A 25,185-nucleotide genomic window follows, 5' to 3' on the forward strand; every position below is an offset into this window, starting at 1 on the left:
GTATTGAAGGAATTACAGAGGAAATCACTTAAGTTTCCAGACTTCTTTTTTTTTTTTAAGATTTTATTCATTTATTTTTTTAGAGAGGAAGGGAAGGAGAGAGGGAGAGGAAACATCAATGTATGGTTGCTTCTGGTGCATCCCCTGCTGGGAACTGGCCCCTGCTGGGAACTGGGCTGCAACCCAGGCATGTGCCCTGACTAGGAATCAACCGCGCTCCTCTGCTTTGCAGGCCTGCGCTCAATCCACTGAGCTACACCAGCCAGGGCTAAGTTTCTAGACTTCTGTTTGTGCGATAATACCACAGACAAATTTAACAAATCGGCCAAAGTTTGCCTCGATTATGATGTATAGATTTAATATAAAACTGAAGATTTCAGGAAATTACAAAAAAGAGACACTAAGACAGCCAGTAGAGATATAGACAACTTAATACTTTAAAAAAAAAAAAATATATATATATATATATATATATATCAAGCTAACCACTTAAAAGAGAAAAAAGTATAGTTGGCTAAACATGGAACAAAATAGCCCACAAATTATTAAAGCAATGCAATGAAAACACACTAGTTTCACAGCAGCAGTCACAGATTATTTAAGTCATGCAAATGAAACAATAGCATTCTTCAAGTGTTATCAAATAGAAAAATATTTCTAAACGCTAGTATGACTTTGGTAAGGCGCCCAAATGCAGTTGGGAATATAATTTAGTCTCCTTTTCTAGAAAGCGATTTGGTAATGTGTATTACCTTTTTTTTTTTAAGTTCATCTTTATCTAACATTTTCTCTTCCAGACATTTACAGATAATAGTTAGATGAAAACATATTATAGGCAGTGGTGTTTAAAGTTATGGGAGCTGAAACGGCTGGTGAGACAGCCCAGGAGAGCGGCAGTAGGTAAGCCGCAGGGAACATCCACACAACCAGGCGGTGTGCAGCCTCAGAAAGGAATAGTTGGAAGGAATGATTAATAATCTGGGAGCACAGCACTGGGCGAACACAGGAGACGGGGCTCTGCACCTCCATAAACATGATACAAGTTTTGCCTGAAGCACATGCCGAGCAGAGGGACCCGGAGGAGCTTCACCAGACCGCTAGCACCGGCCGTGGCACTTCCGAGCTGAGTGTGATGTCAGAGACGTAGCACTTGTTTTCTTTATTCTTTTATATACGAAGCCAACCAGTGGTTCCAGTTTGCCCGGCCCTGCCCTGGTTTTAGTGCTGAAAGGCCTGCTCTACACTGTTGATCTCTAGTGTAGCGGTTTTCACCCTTTTTCAGCTCAGGGCACACATAAACTATGAAAATTCTACATACCAAAAAATGTATTTTTTGCCAATCTGACAAAAAATAGGTATTATTTCGATCGCTTTACCAAAAAAAAAAAAAAAAAAAAGGTAATTAATTACCTACCCTTTTCACTCCAAAGTGATTTTTTGAAAAATCAGGTGACCGTGCTTGTGTATGAGGATTTCCGCTACCAGGCATTAACCAGACAGACACTACCCGATCGTGCCGCCTGACCAGCGAGATGCAGATCTGTTACATGACCTGCATGTTTACGGTTCGGGACAGGGCATTCACACCGGATGGCTATAATTGTGTTGGCTATTATTTTTTTATTTGACAGTCTAAGGGAAAAGAGGTCAGGGGCCCTGACCAAATAGTCAGGTACTGCATGTTTTAAAACACCGTGCAGCATGCAGGTTGAAAATCGCAGCTCTGGTGTATGTGTGTGCACATTGAGATAAGTTCGTGCCGTGTAGCAGGAAGGGCCAAAGCTCGTGAGTGACAAGTGACAGGCCGAGGGGGCCTGTGTGAGAGTAAAGCAATCAATGTTCTGGTGATAAGATTAATATGGCTTATTTTAGAAAACATAGAAAAACAAATATGCAGAATTTCAATAGTGCTTACATGTGACCAGTATTGTTCAAAATGCTTATGGTGCTTAACACTGTTCAATCATCCCAGCCCAGAAAAGTAAGTACTGTTCTCAAATCCCCATTTACAGAGGCACAGAGAGATTAAGTAATTTGCCCAAGGTCGTACTGCTCTCAAAAAGCGTCTGAATTTGCACTCAGGCATTCTGGATCCCGATTCTGGACTGACCGCCACCTGCATCTCTGTAGGTCCCCCACTCCTGCCACTCCTCTGGCTGCCTCTCCTGACTGCCTTGTCTTTATTGCTCACAGGTAGGGCCACACGGCACTTACTGCTGCCTCACTCCTGGCCCTGTTGCTGCCAGGACTGCCTTTCTTTGACCTTGAACAGAGGAAACAGAGTCCAGAGCCTGGAGTGGGGATTTCCATAGCAGAGTCGCTGGCCTCTGGTGATAGAGTTCTTTCAGTTTTGCCACATGATCTTGTGGCAAAAGGCTGGGTCCAGGTGCAGCCTCGGTTAGTTCTGGAAACACTTCTCCTTTATTTTGCCTAATCTGGCTCACCAGCCATCCTCTCTGAACAGGATTATGGCTCCTCTGCTCAGACCATCAGACATTTCTGTAGGTGTTGGAATCTTCCATGAGGGTTCTGGACTCCGTGCAGATTTCAGATGAGTCTGAACAGGGGGAGGAGGTGATGTGCACGGAGGCATTCCTCCTCAGCTTCGCTCAACCTAGTCCCCCCACCCCCACTGTACATTGCTTTGTTAGCATTGGTGATCTCTGTTGTATTTATCCTTCTTGCTTACCTGTTTTAAACACTTCAAACTTCTTTACTTTCCAGATTTAAAAAATGTGGGTTTATGGTTTTTTTCCTTCCCACTTCAATGCAGTTTTACTCTGGCAGAATTTCCAGCTTCAAATTCTGTGCATTCAAGTTCGAGCAACTCCATATCTGTACCAAAAAGAAATACCTTCAGCTATTGTCTGAACTTGTACCTTGCTGAGAACTCTGCCAGACTTTCTGGTTAATTGTTTGTTTTGTCACGTTACTCGAACAATGAGAGGGCACTGGCACTCCCCTCCCAGGAGGTGGAGGCACAAAATGTGCGGGTTTTTTAGGTGTGTATTAGGTATTAGGGAGGGCAGAGAATGTTCTATGCTTTTAAACCTTAGAAATTTGTTATTTAACAAATAATACAGAGTTTTAGATACTTCTTTATGGGACTGTGATGTTTAAACTAGAACAAAGTTTAAATTTGGACTTTGTGTGTTATGTTTTCAAAGAATCTGTGTTTCTTCTCTTCCTTCCAAAAAGTTCAAAACTATGAGTCACCTTCCCTCCCCTTAACAGCACTTTTTGGAGGGAGATAAGAGGGAAGTAATATAGCAAAACTATTCTTTCTTAATTGTGGACATAGGATGCCTTAAGAATTTTTAGTGCTCAAAGGAAAGACTGCTTCCCAAGGCAAAATGTTCCCTTGCGGGGGTGGGGAGAGAGGACTTTTCTTGGTTTCTTGTCTGGAACGGGGATGAGGCATCTGCTGGGGTGAGAACATGGGAGAACTCCCCAGTGGATTCCTGAGGCTGGCGAAGGCCTCTCCTCCTTCAGAGGAAAGAGGAGGGATGGGGGCCTGAGAATCTAGGGTCGAGGAGGGGACGGGCCAGGCCAGCCAGGATTCCTAGAGCCTGAGTTCTCACAGCTGCCTTTGCGGGGCCCAATCTCCCTGGTGGGCCAGCCTCCCTGGGGAGCGGTTAGAAATGCAGAATCTCCCCCTCCACCTACTGAGCCAGAAACAGCTCCCCCAGAGGATTTGCCCACAACCTGGAGGTACAGGCTGAGCTGGTCACCGCCCAGGAGAGTTTACTCCTAAGCCAAGGAGAATGGGGAGAGGGCAGGCTAATATAGTCTAAATAATTAATATTATATTAATATGTTCTAAATGATATTATAATATGTAATTTTATAATAGTGGATCACATGCTTAGTGTTTGGGTTTTGCTTTGGGTACCTAGGAAATCATCAAGAACAATAGGACTGTGTGTGTGTTTTGGAGAGAAGAATTGTCTTCTTACCTCCACCCCCTGATTTTGGTCCCTTGTCTACACTGGTAGAGTCTTTGGAGGGGACCAAGGGACTTCTAGATCCATTGAAAACAGCCCCTAAGAGTACCTGGTAAACACCCCAGTAAGGAGACCAGGCCAGGTCCCTCACCCAGTCACCCTCACCAAGGCAAACAGCAGAGCTGTTCTGGGAGAGTCCTTGCTGTGGGCTCAAGAAATCACCAAACACGGAGTCAGGAGTCCATGGACCTTGGCCGATAATGCACGCTGCCTAGGTTGGAGTAGAAGCAGGTACCTTAGCTGGAGTCAGGCATGGGCCGGGCGGGGCAGCCTGCCCACATGGCACCCTGGGCTGGCATTACCTCATCCACCCATCCATCCAGCCATTTGCTGGGCACTGATAATGTCTTTGGCTCTGCCCCTAATGGGAGACACGCGGTCCTTACCTTGAGGGCTCAGAGTTTCATAAGCTCTGGATTCACTCAGGTTGAACTTCTCCCCCAGACGTGGTGTATTAAAATAAGGGACCAAGCACAGCTCGTGGGTGAGGCACTGTCCTGGTTCCTTGAGGCCAGTGTGTAATGCACTGAAACCCGGCCGAGTCTGCAGACAAGAGCCTCGTCGCTGCCTCGTGGTGGCTTTTAGATACTTGCTCTCCCTCATTCTTCAGTGTTCATAGATCCCCCTTGTACATAAACATATACATAAGTATGCGTGTGTTGAGGTTAAAATTTGCATTTTTGGTGAACAGTCTAAACTGTTAGGTTTAAGTTGGAAAAACATGTATTCTGTGTTGCATAGCTTTAATATTTCTGATTTGGTTTAGTGAAATGCTATAGTATTAATGATCTGGTGTTCACACATGCACATTATCTAACCTTTCCAAAATACTCAAAAATAGTTTTGAGGCATTTATCAGTGTGTTTTGAAACTTTTATATTGTTCTTACCTATTGATATCAGAAGTGAATATATTTAGCTGTGGCTCTTGGTTGAGTAAACTATAACCTGAATGTGCTTACCATTATTTTGTACAAAAACCAGTTGATTAGTGTTACAGATTATCAGATGTGAAAATCAGAAGCCTCTGTTAGAGGGAGTTCATACTGCCTTTGTGGTGGTCATAACTGGAGAACAGCAACTATATTTCTTAAAGAGAAAGCACAACCCAGCTGGTAAATAGAAACTAAGGAGGAGATTACTCTGCAGCCCTCTGTGGAATTTTCTGTCTTCAGCGTTCTGTGACTAAAACCGAGGGGGCCACCATAGACTGAAACACCTACCCCTGCCCCACACCATGCAAAGCATTCAGGAGACTCCCTGAAAAATTACCTTGTCACAGTGGTAGGGTCCTGTGACCCTCTTCTTGAGGTTGTAGAAATTTGTGGTATTCACCAAATACTTCACAATCAAAGTATTTTTCTGTAACATTAAAAACAGCTTCAACTTAAAAAAAAAAAAGGCTCCTTAAGAGCCATGCGTGGGAATTGTCTGCTGGGTGATGGGCGGCAGGGAAAGTGGGCCTTGGAAGTGGGCGTTTTAGAAGATGCTTTTCCGCCCAGGACTTTTGAAACAGCGGAGTTCCCTAAGTACGAGAGTGACACCCAAAATGCCCTTCCTCAGACAGACAGCCAGAGCCTGTCACCTGACTTCTCCCCTCTGAAACAAAGACTGTCCTGTCCGGATGGAGGCAACATTTTGACAAGTTCGTGATAACCTGAAGACCTTCCTAGGTTGGCAGCACTGTTCCGGGTTTTGGGTGATCACATATAACCTTACGTTCTTACGTGGGAGCTACACAGTCGGCAGGGAAATCAGTCAACAAGGAAAGTCCAGGCTGCCCCAGTGCCAGGAGAGGTGTGATGGAGAAGAACTGATCCAGCCCTTACCTGGTGAGGACCAGCTCAGGAAGTGTGTGCTGCTGCCAGCACTGGTGGTATTACTGCTATTGAACATCTGTTGTGGAGGAAGGTTCCTTGACTGAGTTCAGTGAAGATCTTGTAGTTAATGCCTTTGCGTTCTGATCCGGTATCACCTCCCTCCCTGCCTCCCTGTCTCCCCGGAGCGTGATCAGTAGACAATTGCTGGAAAAATCAACTGTGCTGCAACATTTAGGAAGCTATTTGGGATTTCCAATGTTTTTCTTCCTCTTAAAGAATAATAAAGCAGGTTCCCATTTAGGAGGTAGTAGTGATAATCATCATTTATCTCTTCTGCTTCCCGCTTCATTCTGCTTCTTTGCTGAAAAGCAACATCAGGGGAAATGAGATCTCATTTAAAGTTTTTAGGTAAGAAACCCAAGGTGTCTTTATACTACATCCCCATGGCAGCGATAGAGAACATTGATCACTGTCTTCCTTTCCGGGCTCTGCCCACCCCTGTGTCAGAGGGAGGAGGGTGAAGGGGGTGATGCTGGCTCTACAGTTCCGCAGCCCTCCACCACGCCCCCCATGGTGCCGGCAGTGTCCAGGAAGGTGGTGAGATTACTGCCGCTGTGCCAGCTAGGCCACCTGTGAAGTCACTGCCAAAGTCAACATGGGCAGCCTTTGTGTCTGGCCAGTAGGTTTCATAATGACGGTTAATGAAGTTCCTGTTCAGATGCCCTCAGGCTCGTGTATTCATTATTCACTGGACTCAGGCTTTAAACTCTTATGTAAAAGCAAGATCTTCAGGGAGTTTTTAATTCTGCCTTTATTTGGTCACTTGGCAAGGTCTTAGGAGGCTTTGTAAGTGGCCATTAGAAGTGAAGAGCAGTATTCCTAGTTGCCATTGAGTGGAAATTTATAGCAGACCTAATGTGTACCAAGTTTTGTTCCCAAATGGAGGGAGGGGAGAGCACAGAGTGACTAAGCAATGGACCCAAGGCCTTGGGACTCTAGGTCTGATTAAGGTGTGGAGAGATAGGTAAATGACTAACCATGCACTAAATCAGGACAAGAGAGCTCCGTGGAAGGGATGTCCGACTGGGTCGTGTGAGAGGGTGGAAGCTGAGTGCCTTGTCCTGAAGTCGTCTTTGAGAGACGGAGAGGGTTTAGGTGAGGGTGGGTGAGGACAGGAGGGCAGCACTCCCCCCAGGAATGCACTGGTTGTCTTCTGGGGTCTGTCCGCAGGAGGCACGTGGAAAGGGCCTGCCTCTGGCGCATGCAGCGTGTAGTGGTCATACAGGGCCACATGGCTCCACGCTTGGTTTATGCTGCTGCCACCTACAAATTCTCAGTCTTTGAGCCAAGGGCCCCATAGATTATTTCCATTTTGTACTGGGTCCTGCAAATCCTGTTCCTGCATATGGAGATGGGGCTATAAAGGTGGACTGAGCCAGATTGTGAAGAGCTCTGTCTGTCAAACTGTAGAACATCTGATTTTATTCTGCCTTGGCAGTGGGGAGCCAAGAGAGGTATGGTGGGTTGTGAGAGGCAGGCGAGACCAGGGAGCTGGCAGTGCACAGAAGGCGGCTATTCCAGTCGTGCTGGGACAGATGCAGTGGATCCAGGAGCTGCAGCTGACTCACCTGGTAGAGCGGGCCGGCGCTGGGCACTGGGGGTGAAGGGGGAGGGGGTGGTGGGAGACGGCTGAGGCTTCTGGCTGGGCTGGGGAATTCTACTCAGCAACAGGAATAAAGGAGAAAGGAGTCCCTGAGCCAGCGGCAACGAGGCAGATGTTTTGCAGGAGTGGGGCGAGGCCCTTTCCAGAAAGACCCGGAAATCTCTGGTGGGACAGCTTGTGGAAACATGCGCCGCAGCTGCTCAGCTGCAGCAAATGACCTGCAGATCAAGGTTTTTGTCAGTATCGAGAGCTTCACTAGAACAAATATTCATCCAAAAATAAACTTCCCGTTCTTCCTGTTTTTATAACTTGCCTATTTCCTCCGAGTTTGAGGCTGGTCTCCAGTTCCGTGGGTTATTAATCTTCAGAGGATCAAGACCTCTATAGAAGTATTTCCTGTACATGTTTATCTACCCAGCCCTAAATTATTTTCTCCAAATGATAAGAGAACTTTTCCATACTGTTGTGTCAGACTTTTCCTTTGAGAGAGTTCAGTTAGGCACCCCAGCAGGCTAAACCAGAAAGACTTATTATCCCAGGACATGGGAAACCCAGGTAACGGTGGAGAGTGACCTGCAGGGGTTTGATGGGCACTCTCGGCCACCTCCTCCAGGTTAAAAGCGGCTTCTTTCTGGCCAGAGTCAGAGGGAGATAAAGTGACAGCTGCAAAGGGCCCTATTTAAGGAAATCTTAAACACCCTACTGAATATCCACAGGGGAATAATAGCTCCAGAAATGTCTCTGCCCCTCCGAAGAGTTGGAAATACCCCTTATTGGGTCATAATTTGTTCTCACAACATCCTTCAACTATAAACAGGGCCCCTTACCTTCCCTCTTCCTCTCACAAATGAGGGAGTTAGAGTACCTTTGGTGCTCATGACTGCGCACAGAGCAAAAGTGAAAAGCCATGCTGAGGCTTGGGCGGAGTTCAGGCCAGATAGACAAGTGGACTGCCTTGGGTAAGTAAGTAGGCCAGACCCAGTTCTGCTCATGGGCCCAGTGAGTCCATCTGCCCCTGGGAGACTTTCTCAGATCTCCTACTTGTTGTGCTCACAAATCCCAAGCTACCACGCTGGTGGGTTATTATTTTTTTTAAGTGAGCCTTCTGGTATGAATCTTGCAGAGAGGCAGTGGGGACCGGCTGCGTGGGTGGCGGCTTGTGCCGCAGCGGAACTTGGAAGGAAGCCAGCTGCCTGTTACTGAGGCCTCTTGAGGTGGGGCGGGGATGTCTTATTTTGCACAAGGCATCGTCTCTTCCCCCCTTGGCAATTCAGGTGGCAGGATTGGAAATTACTGCGCCAGACACTGGCCTGCCACTCGAGCACCCGCACCGTCCAGCACCTCAGCTACTGGCCGCCTGGACTGTCCTGCACTTGAACTGAGGCTAGTGCAGCTGAGCTGTGCTGTCAGTGTCAAGTGTGGGTCGGATTTCGAAGCCTTGTTATGAAGAAAACAGAATGTGAAATACCTCATTAGTAATTCTTTTCATTTTGATCACTTGTTGACATGAAAATATTGTAGATGTATTGCATTATGTCAGCTCTATCATTCTAATTAGCGTTGCCTGGTTTTTATTACTTTTTAAATGTGACTACTAAATACTCAGGGCGCATGCATATGGGGCTCATGTCACATTTCTGTGGGGCAGAGCTAGCTGCTGGTCTCTGCTGGAGGTCAGCTGCTTTGTGGCTTCTGAGCAAATACATTCCCAGAGGCAGGGAGGGTGGGGGAGGCCCCTTTCCCAGGTGGCCTGTTACAAGGTGGTGGCCCAGCCCTAACTGCAGACTGCCTGGGGCAATGGGTGGGGCAGCCTACTTCTAGGCAAGAGCTAATAACTTAATAAGCAGCAGCAGGAATTTTAAAAAATGCTTTCAAAAGCACTCCTCCTGCCCATCCCCCTCCCCCTCCATAGCCTGCTTTGTGGACCAGTCTCCTCCTCCCCCCGCCCCCCTCCCCAAATTCAGAACTCTCCCTTCTGTCAGCATGGGACCTGCAGGCATGGTGTCTTCCAGAGGGCCTTTTGTTTGTATTGTTTAGATTGTTCTTCTGCCCTCAGATCAGACTCCAGTAGCTATCAACCCAGGAACTACCTGGATAGGTCTGGAAAGCCAGGGTTTCAGACAAGCCCATGTCCCCTGCCCTTTGGAGTGGTCACTCAAGTGTACACACATCTTTGGAGACCATGAGGTGGGTGTGAAGCTTAGGGAACCTGTGCTCTGGGAAGTATGGAGGTCCGGAACCAATCCCCTCCCGATGTTGGGGCAGCATTTCAGGGGGGAAGGGGGGAATTCACTGGCGTCTGAAGGCCCTTGTTGTGAGCAGGAGTTTCCGAGGTCCAGGAAGAACCTGTTGGATTGTTTAGTTATCATTTGCCAAAGGATACCATGTGCTGGAGCTTCTCTGCTTGGGCACCTGTGCTGGGAACGGCAGTGTTCTGTCACAGTGGCAGAGCTGCTCTGTCCCGGGGTACGTGGTACTTTTGACACATTATGTCCATTCTGCTGTCCGTGGTATACCGAATCTTTACTGGAATAATCTACACAAGAACCATCATTAAATGCTGACTCTATGCCATGTGCTTTATTACACGTACAGGTACTTGGCACCACAAACTCCAAGATACCTCGAAGCAGGTGCCATTGTTTTTCTGTTTCACAGATGGAAAGACCAGTTTAAACAGCTACACTCGTAGCTAGAAACCAGTGGGGCTCATTTGCAGGGTGCGACTGCAGAGCCCACTGTTTAACGTGGGGTGTCGCTCTGCACTGCCCGGGGCTGTCCATGTGCTTGTTGTTTTGTTTGGCGTGTGCATTTGATGTCCACACGTCTGCTGGTGCGGGCTGGGACAGTAAGGGGCCGGGGGCGCTGAGCTGAAAGTTGGGGAGTGCCTGTGGGCTGTGCTGGAAGGACCCCAGCTCCCATGGCTTCTGAAGTGCTGCGTGCTGCAGCAGCTGCTTCCCGTGTGGCTGTGGTGGCCTGTTTGTCTCAGAAGATGTCCCCTGTGCCTCTCCAGGGTGCCCTGCAGCCGTTGTGTTGATGCAGAAAGCACAGCTCCAGAGGTGGCAGGCTCACCTGGTGAGGTGTGGGCATGAGCAGAAGGTTAGAGCTCTGGGCCCTGGAGTGAGAATGCCCTTTGGGTCTGCCTCTCAGTGGTGGCACAGGTGGGGTTCTTTGTGCTCTGGGCAGTAAAACGGGGGTACTCACAGTTCCTGTCTCGGTTGCTGTGAGAATTCAAGAGGGCACAATGTACTTGGCACATCAGGTAAATGTCACCTGGCATTTCATTATCATTACTGCCATTTAATGCTGCCTGGTCGATTATAGTCTTATACAGAATGTACTGGAAGATCTGATCACGTGGCCTGGTTTTTTGTTGTTTAAAGGCAAACATATCAGAACACATCCCTTTGTATTTGAATATGGTCCTTTGATTTTGAGTGTTGTAGCTTTCAAAGTTATGGACTTATTTCAGGAGGCACCATGCACAGAAACTGTCCCAGCCATTCGCTCAAAACATTTTCAGAAGCCTTTTTGGAACTCTTCAGAAGAGAAAAGATGGTCACATTAAGTATTTAAATTGTGAAGGTAAAATTTAAAGTTTGGAAATGAATGACCTTAAGGTCATCAGACCTAAGTTCGGTGATTAAGTTGAAAATAAGCTTTGGCAGTGGATCGGCAGCAAGTCAAAAACGAGTGCTTAGCCAAAAAGTAAGCATTGATGTTTGTTTTTTAATTTTAATGGCTGGCTAGTCTATTGTAAGACTTGCCCTGAGGCAGTTACAGAAGAAGGGTCCCAGGCAGCTTTCGACTTGGGACAGCTCCTTTGGAACAGAGTTTCCCAGGGCAAAAGCTTTAGAGGCAGGGGTTTGAGGATGAGTAGGCAACATTTACTGAGACACAAGGTTCTGTTTTTGAAGGAAAAAGTTAGTGTTATTTGCACTTACTGTGACTAAGTAACACCTGCAGCCGAGCTGGCCTTGGCCCTCCGGGTTTGTGTCCCGGGATGATGGGGCGGGGCCTGCAGCAGCAGCAGCAGCAGCGGGGGCAGGTTTGTGCATCCGAGGAGTGGAGGGCAAAACCTGGCCTTGGACCCAGGCTGACTTGCGTCCCAGGTCTGTGCCTTGTGATGCACAGAATTTAGACTTGAACGTGTGAGTGTGTCAAGGGAGGGGCCCTCGGGCCGGTGTCCTCAGCCGAGACTGTGAAGACGGGCGTGTGAGAAGCACTGCCCCTTCCACGTGGACTGCCGCGTGGCTGAGGCGGCAGCCAACTTCCTGAAGGTGGAGGGAGAATGCTTGTCCTCATGGAGATTGATGGGAGAAAAAGAAAGTCCAAGGGTTTTGGCTCTTCAGGCCCTCGATGACTAATGGGTTCATCCAGGAGAGCTGGGCCACCAAGCAACCTTTGGATTATTTCCTACAAGTGGAAATGAGAGAGGTGCTATGTTCAGTATGTCCTGGTGTTTGTCTTGGAGGATGTGGATCAAACTCTAGTTCTAGTCTCGGTTGCCTGGTTGACTGTAGGGTCATAACTAGGATTGCCTGGGCCTCATTCCTCTCATCTGTAAAATGGGAACACAGTTACACTCCAAGGTTGGTGGGAAGGAAGGTCAGAGAAGCCATGTATGGAGGGAGGACCTCAACAGATGCAAACCCCCTACCCCTCCCTAGGCCCTGGGAATGACATCAGAATTAACCCTAAAGCCACAAGAAAGTGGGCAGAGTCCCACAGTTGTACATCAGAAGGTGCCACCTGCTGCAGGAAAATTCCCTCGTCTCTTTGTGAGGTGAGGCTTGTGCTCCTGAGCCGACGATAGCCAGTTGCTCTGTGCGCTGAACAAGACCAGCTGTTGGGGCTCCAACATTCAGCAGCTGTAGCAAACGAAGTCGCCCAAGACCCCAAAGCCTCTTAAAACAGGAGCCTTCTGTGTAGTTAACCACAGACCAGATACACATTGGTACCTACTGCTCAAGTCAGGGGAGAGAGCCGCCGGTGGAATGCTTGATATGAACTGCAGTCCTGCCAATGATAACAGGTCATCTCCCATCTGGATTTGAAGTGGGTCCGCTTCCGGTTTTACTCTATTTGCCAAGTTCCTGGTTTTTACTGTACCTCTAGTGTCCTCCTTGATTGCACCAGTAATTCAAGGAAGCTTGGCCTGTACCCCAGGCTGGGGGCCCTGGGCAGGAGCCAGATAATTGGGCCAAGGGGGTTACAGGCAGGGGCGCAGAGAGCATCCAGCTGCCCCTGTCCTTGCACACTTAGCCCTGATTTCTTCCCACACCACTCTATGTGGTTCCTGGTGCACTGATTCTCAAACTTGGCTGCCCGTTAGAATTATCTAGGAAACTTTGGAAAGATCCAGAAATTCAGTCTGTACCCCACACAATTAAATCAAGAACCAATTTAAACACACACACATCACCACCACCACCACTCCCCCCACCCCACCCCCGCCTCCTCAGGTGATTCCACTGTGCAGCCAAGTTTGAGAACCAGAGGGAGAAAGCTGGTGCCATCCCTTCTGTGGTTGACTTGCTTTGGTGTGGTCACCTGGGGCCAGGGCATCACGTGTAGGGGCGGGACTGTCCATTCCAGTCAGCAGTGAGGTGTCTTGGTGGCACGCGGCTATCATAGCAGCCTGTTTTTTTTGTTATAAAATGTTTTACACTTCCCAGAGGTGAAGAAAATAGCACACTGGACACCATGTGCTCCTCATCCAGCAGTTACTCATGTTTTCTCTGCCCCACCACACACGCGTGTGCGCACACGTGCACACACACGTTTTTACTGGGGTGGGAAGGTGGGCTGAAGAGTTTTAAAACAAATCACAGACATAATTTCATCCATGAAGACTTCAATATGTACCACTAAGTGTGAAGGACTTTAAAAAAACCACATTACCATGATCACATCTAAGAAAATTAACAGTAATTCCTTAATCTCATCTAGTACCAAATCCATATTCAGTTTTCTCCAGTTTGTTTGAAAAAATGCTTTGATATATTCCAGTTAGGGTCCCAGCGAGTGTAATTCATTGGCAGTAGTGCGACTTTACCCCAGGGTAGTTCGGCCGGGCACTGTGCACGCACAGGTGATGATGCACATGCACAGCTGGAAAGAGTGTCCGTGGCATTGGACTCCGCTGATATTTTCAGGAAGGCGTCTCTCTGTTCTTACCTTTCTGAGCCCTTCTCGGGGGACCTTGGCCTGTCACGGAGGAAATGCTCATTGAGACCCAGCCTCCACATTTCTCCGAGCTGCTCTGCTTCTGCCTGCCTGAGGTGTGTTCCCCTTGGTAAACTTGGAATGGAACCATCAGGATGCTTGTGGAAAGAGGATGAGTCAGCTCCATGGACAGCCTTGAATTTCCTGCTCCTTTGCTGGAGGCAGTGGCTGGAAAAGGCCCAGAACAGCCTCTGGGGTTCACCTGGGACTTGTACTGTGACCGAGGGACCAGAGGGACCAGCCAACAGCAGTTCAGCCCTGCTTCCCTAGGGATGCAGGTGGCTCTGTGTGGCTTTACCCCCAGCTGGGCCTCTGGGTTCAGGTCCAGATAATGACCAGGGAAGGAGAGGGTTACTTTCTGCCCTCTGAGGTGGCACCAGATACTTCACTGTCGCTGTGTTGCCACAGTGTCCCTCCCTGCTGAGATAGAATGCTGTCAGAATTTCTTAAACAGGCAGAAGCCCGCATGGCCCCGAGGGTGAATAGGGGGTGAGACTTCTGGAAAGTGAGCAGGAGAAAAACAAGGATGGAGAATGGGCAACTGAAATAATTGAACTCTGCCCCATTCCCTCCAGATAATGCATTGTATAGAATCAAAATCTCCTTTTTCCACGACCATGTTTTTGCTGTGGAAGGGCCTTGTCACGATTTCAGATGGGCTTTGCCATTCCTAGGTTTTCTTCCTTCTTTCTCTGTATAATGGTCAGGTAATTACAGAACAGTAAACATACGTCTTAATACATAAAGGCAGTTCTGACATATAAAGTTTATCACAGGTTTTCAGTAGCAAAAGGCTCAGAAAAACCAGTGTCTGTTAATAAGAGACTAGTTAAATAAATCATGCTATATACGTATAGGGAATATTGTGCAGATGGAAAAAGGGAATGAACCAGTTGTGTGTTGCAATATGGAAAGATCTCTGGGGGGTAAAAAGGAAGGTCCAGAACATATGACTCATACACTACCATTTTTGTGAGAAAGGGTGAGAGAAGAGTGTATATTTATAATTGCAAAAACCATGAAAGGGCCCTGGCTGGTGTAGCTCAGTGGATTGAGCATGGGCCTGTGAAGCAAAGGATCGTGGTTCGATTCCCAGTCAAGACACATGCCTGGGTTGCGGGCCAGTTCCCAGTGGGGGACACATGAGAGGCAACCACACAGTGATGTTTCTCTCCCACGCTTTCTCCTTCCCTTCCCCTTTCTCTGAAAATAAATAAATAAAATATTTTTTTAAAACCATGAAAGGATACACAAAAAACTTATACAAGGTAGTTAGTTACAAGGGACTAATTGGTTGAGAGAAGGAACATAGCAGATGGTGGGAAGTACACCTTTTTATATTTTGACCATGGATCATGAATGTATTACCTAGGTAGAGCAATTAAATTAAAAAGAATAAATGCGTCTGTACCTGCACTGCACAGGTAAATTGGTGGCCTGTTACGCTCAGTCTGTTTTACGAGACTGCCTCCTGACCACCACGTGTCTGTACGCAGCGGACACCCCAGAATCTGCTGGGGTGGACCAGTGAGGCCGTGACCGGCCCGTGGGATGTGTGCCCTGTTCTTCCCCTGAAGCCTTGCTCAGCAGCAGATGACGAATGCTTGGTTCTATTCTGAAGCCCGTGGGCTTCTCTCCTTGCTCACACTGAGCTGACAACATCTGAAGTTTAATAACGTAGCGGGCAGGGAAGGCAGGCCAGGCCGCCCGCAGCTCGGCCGCTGCTGTCTTCCGTGGAGGAGGCCCGGTGGGAGGGGCTGCGGTGGGAGGCCTGGCTTCCCTTCCCCTTCTGCTCTTCTGGGCAGTCTCCTGCTTATCCGCTGGCATCCGCGGGCCATGCCGTCTGTATGTTTCTATTTATTTCCAGTTTCTACTAAATCCTAGTAGTAAAATCCCTTTGAGCTGAACCGGTCCCACCCTGGGAGTTTGGAAAGTTCTAACGTGAAGACTTGCTCCCCACGTTTGGCACATTCTCAGTATCGGGGACGGTTCCTCCAGGGCTCACAGGAAACAAGCACAGGAAATGCATGGAACAGTTTTCTCCCTCCTGAGCAGAGGCCGAGGGCCAGAGAGAATTATTTGAAGAGACTTGAGATAAAGAGCATGCGGGAGTGAACCTTATTTAAAAGTAGTCAGAAAGGTGAATTTTCAAGGGCACTCAGGACGTATTCTGATTCTGCCACAAATGTACCTTTTATGTTTTATTCGTTTGTACGTTTGGAGCTTGTCTTTGGTTTTTAAGTCTGTGAAACAGGTGGAGTCCACATTCACTGCTTGTTCCCCCACCGTTACCTCTGGCCATCTGACACTTATTGCAGTGAAACTTGAAGGCTGTCCTTTGAAGTCGCAACTAAGTGAAGAGAGTAGGTAGCCCTGAGCCTGCCTTCTTCTGTCCCTTTTCTTCCTTGAATGAGTACTACAGTGAGGACTGTTCTAGGGGTGAGTATTGATTAGGTTGAAGTTTGATCAGGGACTCGATATCTCTCCCACAGGTCTCTTCCTCTGTTGAGTAGCGCTGTACACACGATGGAAATTGCATGTGGTTATAATTTTGCCCTTGACAGTTCTGTAGGAGACCAGTATACCGTCCCTCTCTTCTTCCTCCAGTCTTGGGAAGGATCACTGTTTTCATGCTGGAGCGCCAAATGAGACAGCCGGCTGTCGCTTGTGTCCACGTTAACAGATGAGCATGTAGTGAATCTTTACACACTCGAGTCACATCGAGGGTGGCAGTGAACCAGCAGAGACATGTGGGCAGTGGGTCCCCAAGTGACAGCCAACTCCAGCAGATGTGTTCATTGAGAGCAAGCGTCTCTTCTCTCTTTAAGTGGATTCAGACTCTCGCTTCTGTTCCCTCACTGAGAGGGTGGTGTTGACTTTGGAAAGTTAACTGCATCCATGAGACTCCTCTGCAAGGCATTCATCTGAAGGACCACACAGAGCAGGGTTCTTTCCCTGGAGGTGCTTTGGGTTCTCCCCATTCCTCCCCTCTTCATGCAAGTGTTACTGTGTCCCCTCTTGGGGCGTCCCGAGAACAGGCAGGTGCTCGAACCAGGTTGGATGCTCACCAACGGTGCGTTCAGGTGGACTGGGGGGAGGAAGTCTGCAGGGCCAGTGATGTGTAAGCCTTGTCCAGTAGTTCGCAATCTGTTGGCCGGTGAGCCCTAACTCAGGTTCGCTGACCCACTTTTAAAATTCCTGACAGAACTAAAATGTTTATGGCAAAGTCAGAAACAATTTTCAGAGCAAGAAGTGACTTACTTTGGCTGTCCTTCTACTGATTTATTTAGTCTGGCACCTGAGAATTATAGTGCAGGTATATATTCTAGACATCGTCATTTACTTTTCTTGTTCTGGAATCATCTGATTGCTTTCCAGAAACCAGAAGTCAACAGTGAGACAGAATTTGGTTTTAGCTGGGTAGGTAATTCCTAGTAAGGAACAATGGACTTAGAGTGTTGGGCCCATTCTGGCTCCTGCTGCTTTTGAGAAAAACCTGACCACCATCCTTAGTTTTCCTCATCTGTCAAGCATGGTTAGCTTAGAATTAGACGTGGTTCAGGTTTGTTTTAGAATTCTAGGCTACTCTCCTAGCTTTGTGGTTAATATGTAAGGTCCATAATGTATGAAAACCATAAATTAGTTCTGTGCCCCTCTGGGGTGCTGAACTAAAGCAGGGAAAAACATTTTGCTAAACCCTGCACATAATACCATTTGTTTTTGTCAGAAATTAAAAAAAAAACAAAAAGGAAACTATTACTTCCCAATCATTTTTTAATTGGGATTCAGACAGTGGCGAAGAATATAATAAATAGCAAGCAGGCATCACACAGCTGTTGATGCCTGTAATGCTCTTAAATTCTACCACCTAGATGTCATTTCAGGGGAATGTTTTCCTTTGCATTTCCTAAATATTCCACCATAAATTTACTGTGTAATGAAGACAATACACACATGACAAAAATTTGCTGTCACCTTGCCATCATGTCCTGCCCTCATATAACCTTCACCTCCACTCCCTGTTTAAGCCAGTAAACATTCATCTGTGTTTGTTGAGTGAAAGAAAGAAATTTGGTCTGCCTAGGGTTTACTATTTGTTGGGCACTGAGCTACAAAAGTAACAAAGAAAAAGAAAACCTTTTCTTGGGAATCTCAAGTCCAATGGCAAAGGTGACATGCAAGCTGTAACAGCATGCCACAGTCGTACTGATTGTCCCAAAGACAAAGAAGAGGAGGTGCTGGACTCTGTTTTCCCATCTCCCATCTTTGGGATAAAAGTCCTGTGGGATTGTGAGGCTTGCATATGACACAACCGTAGCTAAGGGTGACATTAGCTGATGCTGCTGACTAGTGATGTTTGTAAGGAAAAGTCAGTTCTAGCTTTGGGGTGAGATCTGCCTCCTTCTAAACAGTGAGTCAGATGAGGCTGGCCTCTTAGGTCCAGGGGCAGGAACGGAGCTTTGCCTTCAGTCCGTTGGTCTGGATCCGCCAGCAATGCCCAGCTTTCTTTCCATTCCCGTCTCATCTCTACTTGCACTGTTAGGCAGTCCTCTCATTTAGCCGTCACCAGTGCCTTCCTTGTGGACTTTTGGAGCCTCAGGGACTGACCTAGTTTCAGCCCTCCATTTTCTAGACAAGGAAGGTGAGGCACCAAGAAGACAGGCGATTCTGCCCAAGGTCATAGGAGTACTGGTGAAGCCAGGCCCAAGCCCCCGCCTCCCAACAGAATGAATTTGCAGAATTTCTAACTCCAATAATGTGCACTGTTTGCATAGGTGACGGATTAGAGTGCCGTGGAGAGTTCTCAGAAGGGTTTGCTGTGTGCACAGCCCGTGTCTGTATAGCCACCTGACAAACAGGTCGCTTCCACAGGCAAGGGTGCTTAGCTAGGAACCTGCCATTGTCTTGGATAAATTTTTTGTGACCAACACAAGGTGAGTGATAGGTTTCTTTTCTGAAGACTGGTTCTGGAATTAAGCGGCCTTTGAGCAGCTTCAGGTCTAACCTTGGCCTAAAGCTGGAGAGACAACAGAATAGGCCGAGCTAGGCCGATGGCACCCGGGGCCCAGCAGGCTGCGTTTGTGCACCGATATTCGTGGCACGGGTGCGCCTTGAGGAAGGAGCTATCCAACCGTGATCAGTTTTCAAACACAGACCTCACTGTTCAGCTTGGCAGGCGTTAAAATACACCATGTGGTCACCCCTTAGGCACTCCCTGTATTTCTTCTTTTTCCAGGTCTTGAGGCAACCTCATCCCTTGAACTTAACGTTTCATCTTTAGGCCCAGGTGTGATTTCTCTCGGCCCAGGTCAGGTGGCTGAGGTCAGGCACTGTTGCCCTGTTTGCTCACCAGGCTTGAAGGGGACAGTGGTATTCTAAAGGGCACCCAGCTCCAACCCAGTCGGAGACAGGCATACCTCGGAGGCAGTGCGGGTTCGGTTCCAGACCACCACAGTAAAGCTGGTCATAATCTTTTTGCTGGTAGAGGGTCTTGCCTCTGATTTCTTAAAAAATAAAATAAAATAAAAAGTGGAAGGGGGGCAACACCTGTGAAGCACAATAAAGCAAAGTGCAGTAAAAGGAGTTATGCCTGTACCCAGAATTCTGACTGCTGTTACCTCTTCCTTTCTATCAAGCCCTTGGCTCCTTCCATAATTTCCCAGAATGACTCCATATTCCTGATATAGCTCAAATTCCTTCTTCCTCTTTTATCAGTCCTGGCCTGCTTGTGTAACATCCTGTGCTTGAGAGATTCAGACTCTCTAGACTAATCAACCCATTAGTTCAGCCTCCTATTTTTCTTCCACACAGGCAAGGAACAAAATTATGGGTGAATTGGAATAACCATACAGAACACCCACACCTTGTGGTTACTTGGTGAATGTGAGTTCCCTTTATCTTTTTCTGAACAAACCTGGCTGAATCTACAAGCCTAGCTCTGGAAGGTCTTCACATCATAGGGTCTCTTGTTCATCTGTTTAGCATAATAGCCCATATGCATTTAATCCAGTGAGTATCTTCGGACTCTGGCCATGCTGAACATCCCGAAATTAACCATGAGCTTTGGAGCGAGCCTTATCTTACCCCTGTGCCAACCAGCTTCAATTTGGGTGGCATGGCAGACAGCTAACCTGGCTTCACGTGAGATTTTCATGCCATCTCTGAAATTCTGCTATTGTAGGGAATGATAGAAATCATCTGTCTCCCACCTCTTCCTTGACCAGCCCCAGCCCTCAACATTTGCAGTTTTCTGTTGGATTGACTTTGCAAAGATGTTGATATTTTCCAGTAAGGCAACAGTGACTGCCAGAAAGACACTGTGTGTCTAAGTGCACCCCAGATTTAATCTCCATCCGAACAGCTGCAGAAGACTTCTTGTAAGAGAACTAACTGAAGCAATTAGAATGGTTTCTTTTGTTCAGATTTCCTCTCCCAGAGACAGGTCCCAGGAGTTCCTTCACCTGCATTATCCATTAATGCTGTGGGCTCATTTTCCCCAAATAAACAAGTTTTTCTGCCAAAGAAAATAGGCAGAACGATTGGATGCAGGGATGCATCTTGGGACCTGCGTTTGAGGCATGTTCCTCATTTTTCTGGGTTGGCCCCCAGTCTTCTCACTGGGCTCTTGTTGGCAGTGGTGACGGGGTAGCCGCCCTCGTTGGGAAAGGCCCCTCGTGCTGGACTAATCCTGCCTGTCTGTCCGGCGCTCTTGAAAGCATCCTTCATTTCTGTTTGCTCAGTTTCCTGAATGCCTCTTTCAGATCATCTTTCACCTCTTGCTTCAAGCTCTGGGGACACATGTGGTTTCGACATAATGCACAGATGTAACTTGGGGGAGGGAGGCAGGCTGTGGGCTCACACACATCAGCTGGGGTCACTGGACTCTGCAGTAGGGGAGGCAGAAAGACCAGCGGGCGACCCCAGGCTCTGGATTTACCCACAGCCAAGAGACAGAACGCTGTGATGTGTGTTTTGTGTTGTAAGTCACCATAGATAACGCTTGTGCATCTGACTCTAAATTGAGGCATTAGCAATAGAAATTTGTTTTGTAACACAAGTAATGGGCCAGTGGGCTGCTGAACCCAGTCTAGTGCGCAAACCTCATTGATTTCCCATTGGATACAACTGCATACCCTTGTGCAGGCAGAGAGAACCTGACTTTTATAGAAGAGTACAAGGGATTAAAATTTAATATGTTAGGGTTCACTTTTTTCTAACATTGCAACTAACTTTGAAATGTGTTTAAAAACAAGCTGGATTGATGGATAGATGAATGTGTTAAAGCAGCTGTGGTAAATGCTGATTATTGAATCCAAGTGACTGGTGTGTGTGTATACCCATACTTCCTGTGTGTTTATTTCAGTTTTCCTGTTTGCTTGAAAATGCTAATAATCTAATGTAGAAAAAGTGTTAACATGGGACCACATTTAAGTTTCTCAAAATGTGTAAGGTTCTCTATAAAAATAAAAGGTGTCCCTTGCTAGTAAATAAATAAGTAAATTGAGGAATTAAGCAGAATAAGGGACAAATGACCCTAAAATTTCTGTTGGGCAAATACCTGGTTCTTTATCTGCTTCAAACGTTGATCGCCAGTGGACTACTGACTTTTTTCTGTAAAAGTCTAGATAGTAAATGTTTTTAACTTTGGGGATTGTGTGGTTTCTGTCGCAACTGCTCCACTCTGTCTTCGTAGCACTAAAGCAGCCATAGACAGTGTGTAAATAGACCAGTGTGGTGGCTGGCCATAATTTGCCCACCCCTGACAATCTAAATTCATAACACTTACAAACATCCTTATCTTGTTTGCAGAAGTTAATGAGTATTCTGTATGTAGCAAGGTTCTATACCAAGTACTTGTGAATGGTCACATTTATCCCACACAGAACAACGGTGTGAGGTCATTCATAGTATTGTACCCATTCTACAGATACAGAAACAGAGACCCAGAGAAGTTAAATAGCATAAGGAACAGGCTAGGTTTTGAATGAAGAAAGCCTGACTCTAGGTTCATGCTCCTTCCCATTACATAGTCAGTACAGCCTACACTACTAACGTCACTGATAGCGTGTTTGCTTTTATATTTTCACATTAGGCAATATTTGGACTTGAGCCTCCCCCCGCAAGACAAACAAACAAATAAAAAAACCCCACAGATAATTGCTTTTAAAAAGTCCCATGTACAAATCAATACATGGCAAAAATCTTAAAAGTAAGAGTTCATTGATAAGTTAAAAGAAATCGAAAGCTATGTGCTGTTGTATTTTCCAGGCTCACTTTGCTTCTTAACACCTAAGGATCAGTGCTAGGAGACTGGTCTGGGAGCTTAGGGGCCAAAGGTATCCTGACTGGCTTCCAGGTTCCCAGGCCCAAGAAGGCTCTGAAAATGGCGAGGTGGAGCCGGGCCCGGGGCAGGCCACTGCTCCTAGGGACGGCCTCACCCAGGGCCGGCTGTTTCCCACCAGAGACACCAGATGGCTCAGCACCAGCAGAGCCGTCACCTCCATTGCACACACAGGTGCAGGCTCCTTGGCTGCTGCCGATGGTGGCTTCAGCAGAGGCCACCCCGGTGCGGTCAGGGGCGGCCAGATGATCACATACACAAGTTAATTTCCTGACCGACCAGTGGCCATCAGCGTGCAAGCCAACCAAGTAGAAATGTCTGTGAAACAGCAGAAACCAAGTTTGGATGCTTTTTGTTGCGATAGTGAGGTGTGTTCTAAAGAAAACTTAAAGTATCGGAGAAAGGTATTCTACTTTTCACCACCTACACTTCCCAAAGTGCTTTCTGTAACAGGCATGGAAGTGAGGTTTCCTGTGGTTGGGTAGGTTTGTGAGGCGCAAAATGACACCGTGTTGTTGAGAACACGGTATATTGTTTTCCCGAAGTGCTTATTTGGGTTTTTTGTGTTGTTATTTGGAGTCTTTAAGAAATTGTTTGTAAGGAACACATCTGGAGGAATTCTGACCAGAGGCGTTTCTCCGTGTTTGCATTTTGGTAAACGTCCTTGTGGTCCAGGTGTGTGGAAATGGGCGAGGCGGCGGCAACCGGGTGGTTATTCCGCCATAAAAACTGCGTGGGGGTCGCAGGAGTGACGTAGTATTTGTGTTCAATTGTATTTCAAGACATTTCGTACTTACAGAAAAGTTGTGAGAATAGTACAGAGATCTCTTTGCACCCATTTTACGGTTGGTTAACATTGTATCACATGCTTTATTCTCATTCCATGTGTGCCTACATCATTGCTGCTGCTGCTTCCTTATATTTAATTAGTAAAATCTAAATTAAAAAAATGTTTAATGGGCTATGGATTTACTTCTTTAAAGTACTTAGAAACTCAAATTAGACTAGAAGTTTATTAATTACCTTACTTCTACCTGTTGCCTTAGTTAAATCATACTTGGCAAGCGTGTGACGAGTTACTATTAAATCGCCAGGGGACATTTTGATGCCTGTAGCTTGCAGTCCTTACAAGGGAAGAATTTGTCAGAACCAAGAAGGGCTTTAGTTCAGGGCCACCCACAGTCCTAATCAGTGTGGATTTGTCATTTGTGTCGTGGAGGGACTGTCACGACCATTTGCAGATGATTCGCAGTCCTTTTGGGCATTGTCCTTTGAGAATTGGGCTTGGCTGTGTTGGCCGAGGTGGGAACCTTGGCCTGACACACCCCCTGTGGAGACCGAGGATTTGGTGGGACCTTTTACTTCAGGTGTCCTGTGCTGACTTGTGCTTTCCAAACGGAACAACCCAGATGGTTTTTCTTAATGACATTTAGTTTCAGCAGTGGTTTCGTGTAACATACCTTGGAGCTCCCATATCGGGGGTTTTTCTAACCGTGAAATCAAAGTTCTCTTCCTCCTTCACATGGTTGAAGTAACCCAATTTGAGCATAAAGCGAGCTGTGCAGGCACTGCGCCACCTTACAAAGAATTGGTTGGTGTAAGGGGACTGTGGCTGTGACTTACATAACCTCCCGTGGAACATTTCCAAACCTTATAAGGAAGCTGGAAATAGTCACCTCTCCCTCATTATGTCAACACTGAGCTCACAAATGAGGCCGGGGCTCGCATCCTCAAAGGAAGCATGAGGAACAACAGCCGGACAGTCTTGGGAGGAGAGGGCGTCAAGAATTTGTGTTTGGGGGGTGGGGACTGCAGCCCTCACAACAGCCTTCGGACGTGTGTGAGTCACACCTTCCAGCCGGAGTCTCCTGCACCCACAGAGGCACTGGAGTGCACTGCGTGAGTGGCACCCTGCCGCACGCATGGCAGGCTGGTGCCTAACTCGAAAAGTGCCCTGTTTGCGTACCAGTTAGACTGCAGAGACTCGGGGTGGAGGGCGGGTGTTAAACATTTTATTACGTAAAATTTAAGAGATACTCAAACCAAAAGTGAATAATAAGCCGATCCTCATAGACTCACCACACAGAAGCAAAGGTATCGAGATTTTGCCTCCTTTCCCCACCCCTCCCTGCCTTTTTGTGCTAAAATATTTCATGAAAAATACCAGATAGCGTATTATTTCACCCCTAGCATACTTTTCTCTAAAAAGTAGACAATTTTATAAACACAATGCCCCTATCCCACCTAAGAAAATTAGTTGAAGGACCAAAATTTTGGTGTGTCATTTTTATAAAGCTCCCGCAGCTGGGTGACCTCACCACACAGGATCAGTGAGGGCCAGGCCTGCACTCTCACCCACTGATAGCTGCAAAGAGGGAGGGCCCTCTGCTCCAACTCAGAGCAAAATCATTCGATTGGGGGTGGGAAGCAGGTGAACGGTCGGTGCTGTGGTTCTGCAGACTAATCTGGGCATTGGGCTGTGCTGTTTGCTTCCTGGGCAGGTCATAGTATCATCAATGACTGATAATTGTAACTTACAGGAATTTTTAAAAACAATATTTTAATTGGAAAAAGCATCTGTCAGCTGTCAGGCTTCCAGCTTCCACTTTTGAGAAGCAGGATGTCGAATGTGAGTAATGACACAACAGGCCCATAAAATGCGGACTAACCCTGGGATGACTCATCCAGTGCGATGCAGTGTTTGTCAAGGAGACTGAATCACACATGGGGGAAACCACTCGTCAAGCAGCCAGCTGGTTCTCAGGTCAGCAAGAGACGATCCATTTTTATCGGAAGCTTTATAGTAGCAATAATGCTGATACCCAGCACTTGGGTTCTACAATGTAGAGGAAATGGCACCGCCCAGCAGGTATGTGCTTACCGTTTATGTGGACTGATTTTTCTCCTTCTCTTCTGCCTAACCTTTTCAGGGTTTGCTTTCATAAAGAACTGAAGTGTGTGTGTGTGTGTGTGTGTGTGTGTTGGGCCCACGTGCAAGGACATAGAGGTAACCCTGGTCTTTTGATGGTCAGAGTTCTTGTCCACTCATCCCTTTTCTGGAAACAGATTTCTCAGGTATTCAGATAGAAACGGTCTTAACCCATCTCCTTCATTAAGCCCATGGTTTAAA

At 47.1% G+C, this 25,185-nt stretch overlaps 1 protein-coding gene across 3 annotated transcripts in view; it reads left to right on the plus strand.

Moving 5' to 3' along the window:
- The window catches only part of SPRED2 (sprouty related EVH1 domain containing 2), a 116,298-nt gene that overhangs the window by 42,334 nt on the left and 48,779 nt on the right, over positions 1–25,185 (plus strand). Inside the window, exon 1 of one of the 3 annotated variants that reach the window (XM_037126254.2) lies at positions 24,590–24,924. The exons of the other annotated variants lie outside the window; for them this stretch is intronic. Coding sequence (XP_036982149.2) covers positions 24,908–24,924 — 17 coding nt within the window. The 5' untranslated portion in view covers positions 24,590–24,907. Of the gene's footprint in view, positions 1–24,589; positions 24,925–25,185 lie in introns of those variants that run through there. 3 annotated transcript variants of the gene reach the window in all.

The sequence above is a fragment of the Artibeus jamaicensis genome, unplaced genomic scaffold (genome assembly GCF_021234435.1).
Source record: "Artibeus jamaicensis isolate MK-2021 breed Jamaican fruit bat unplaced genomic scaffold, CSHL_Jam_final contig_3174, whole genome shotgun sequence".
Classification (NCBI taxonomy): domain Eukaryota; kingdom Metazoa; phylum Chordata; class Mammalia; order Chiroptera; family Phyllostomidae; genus Artibeus; species Artibeus jamaicensis.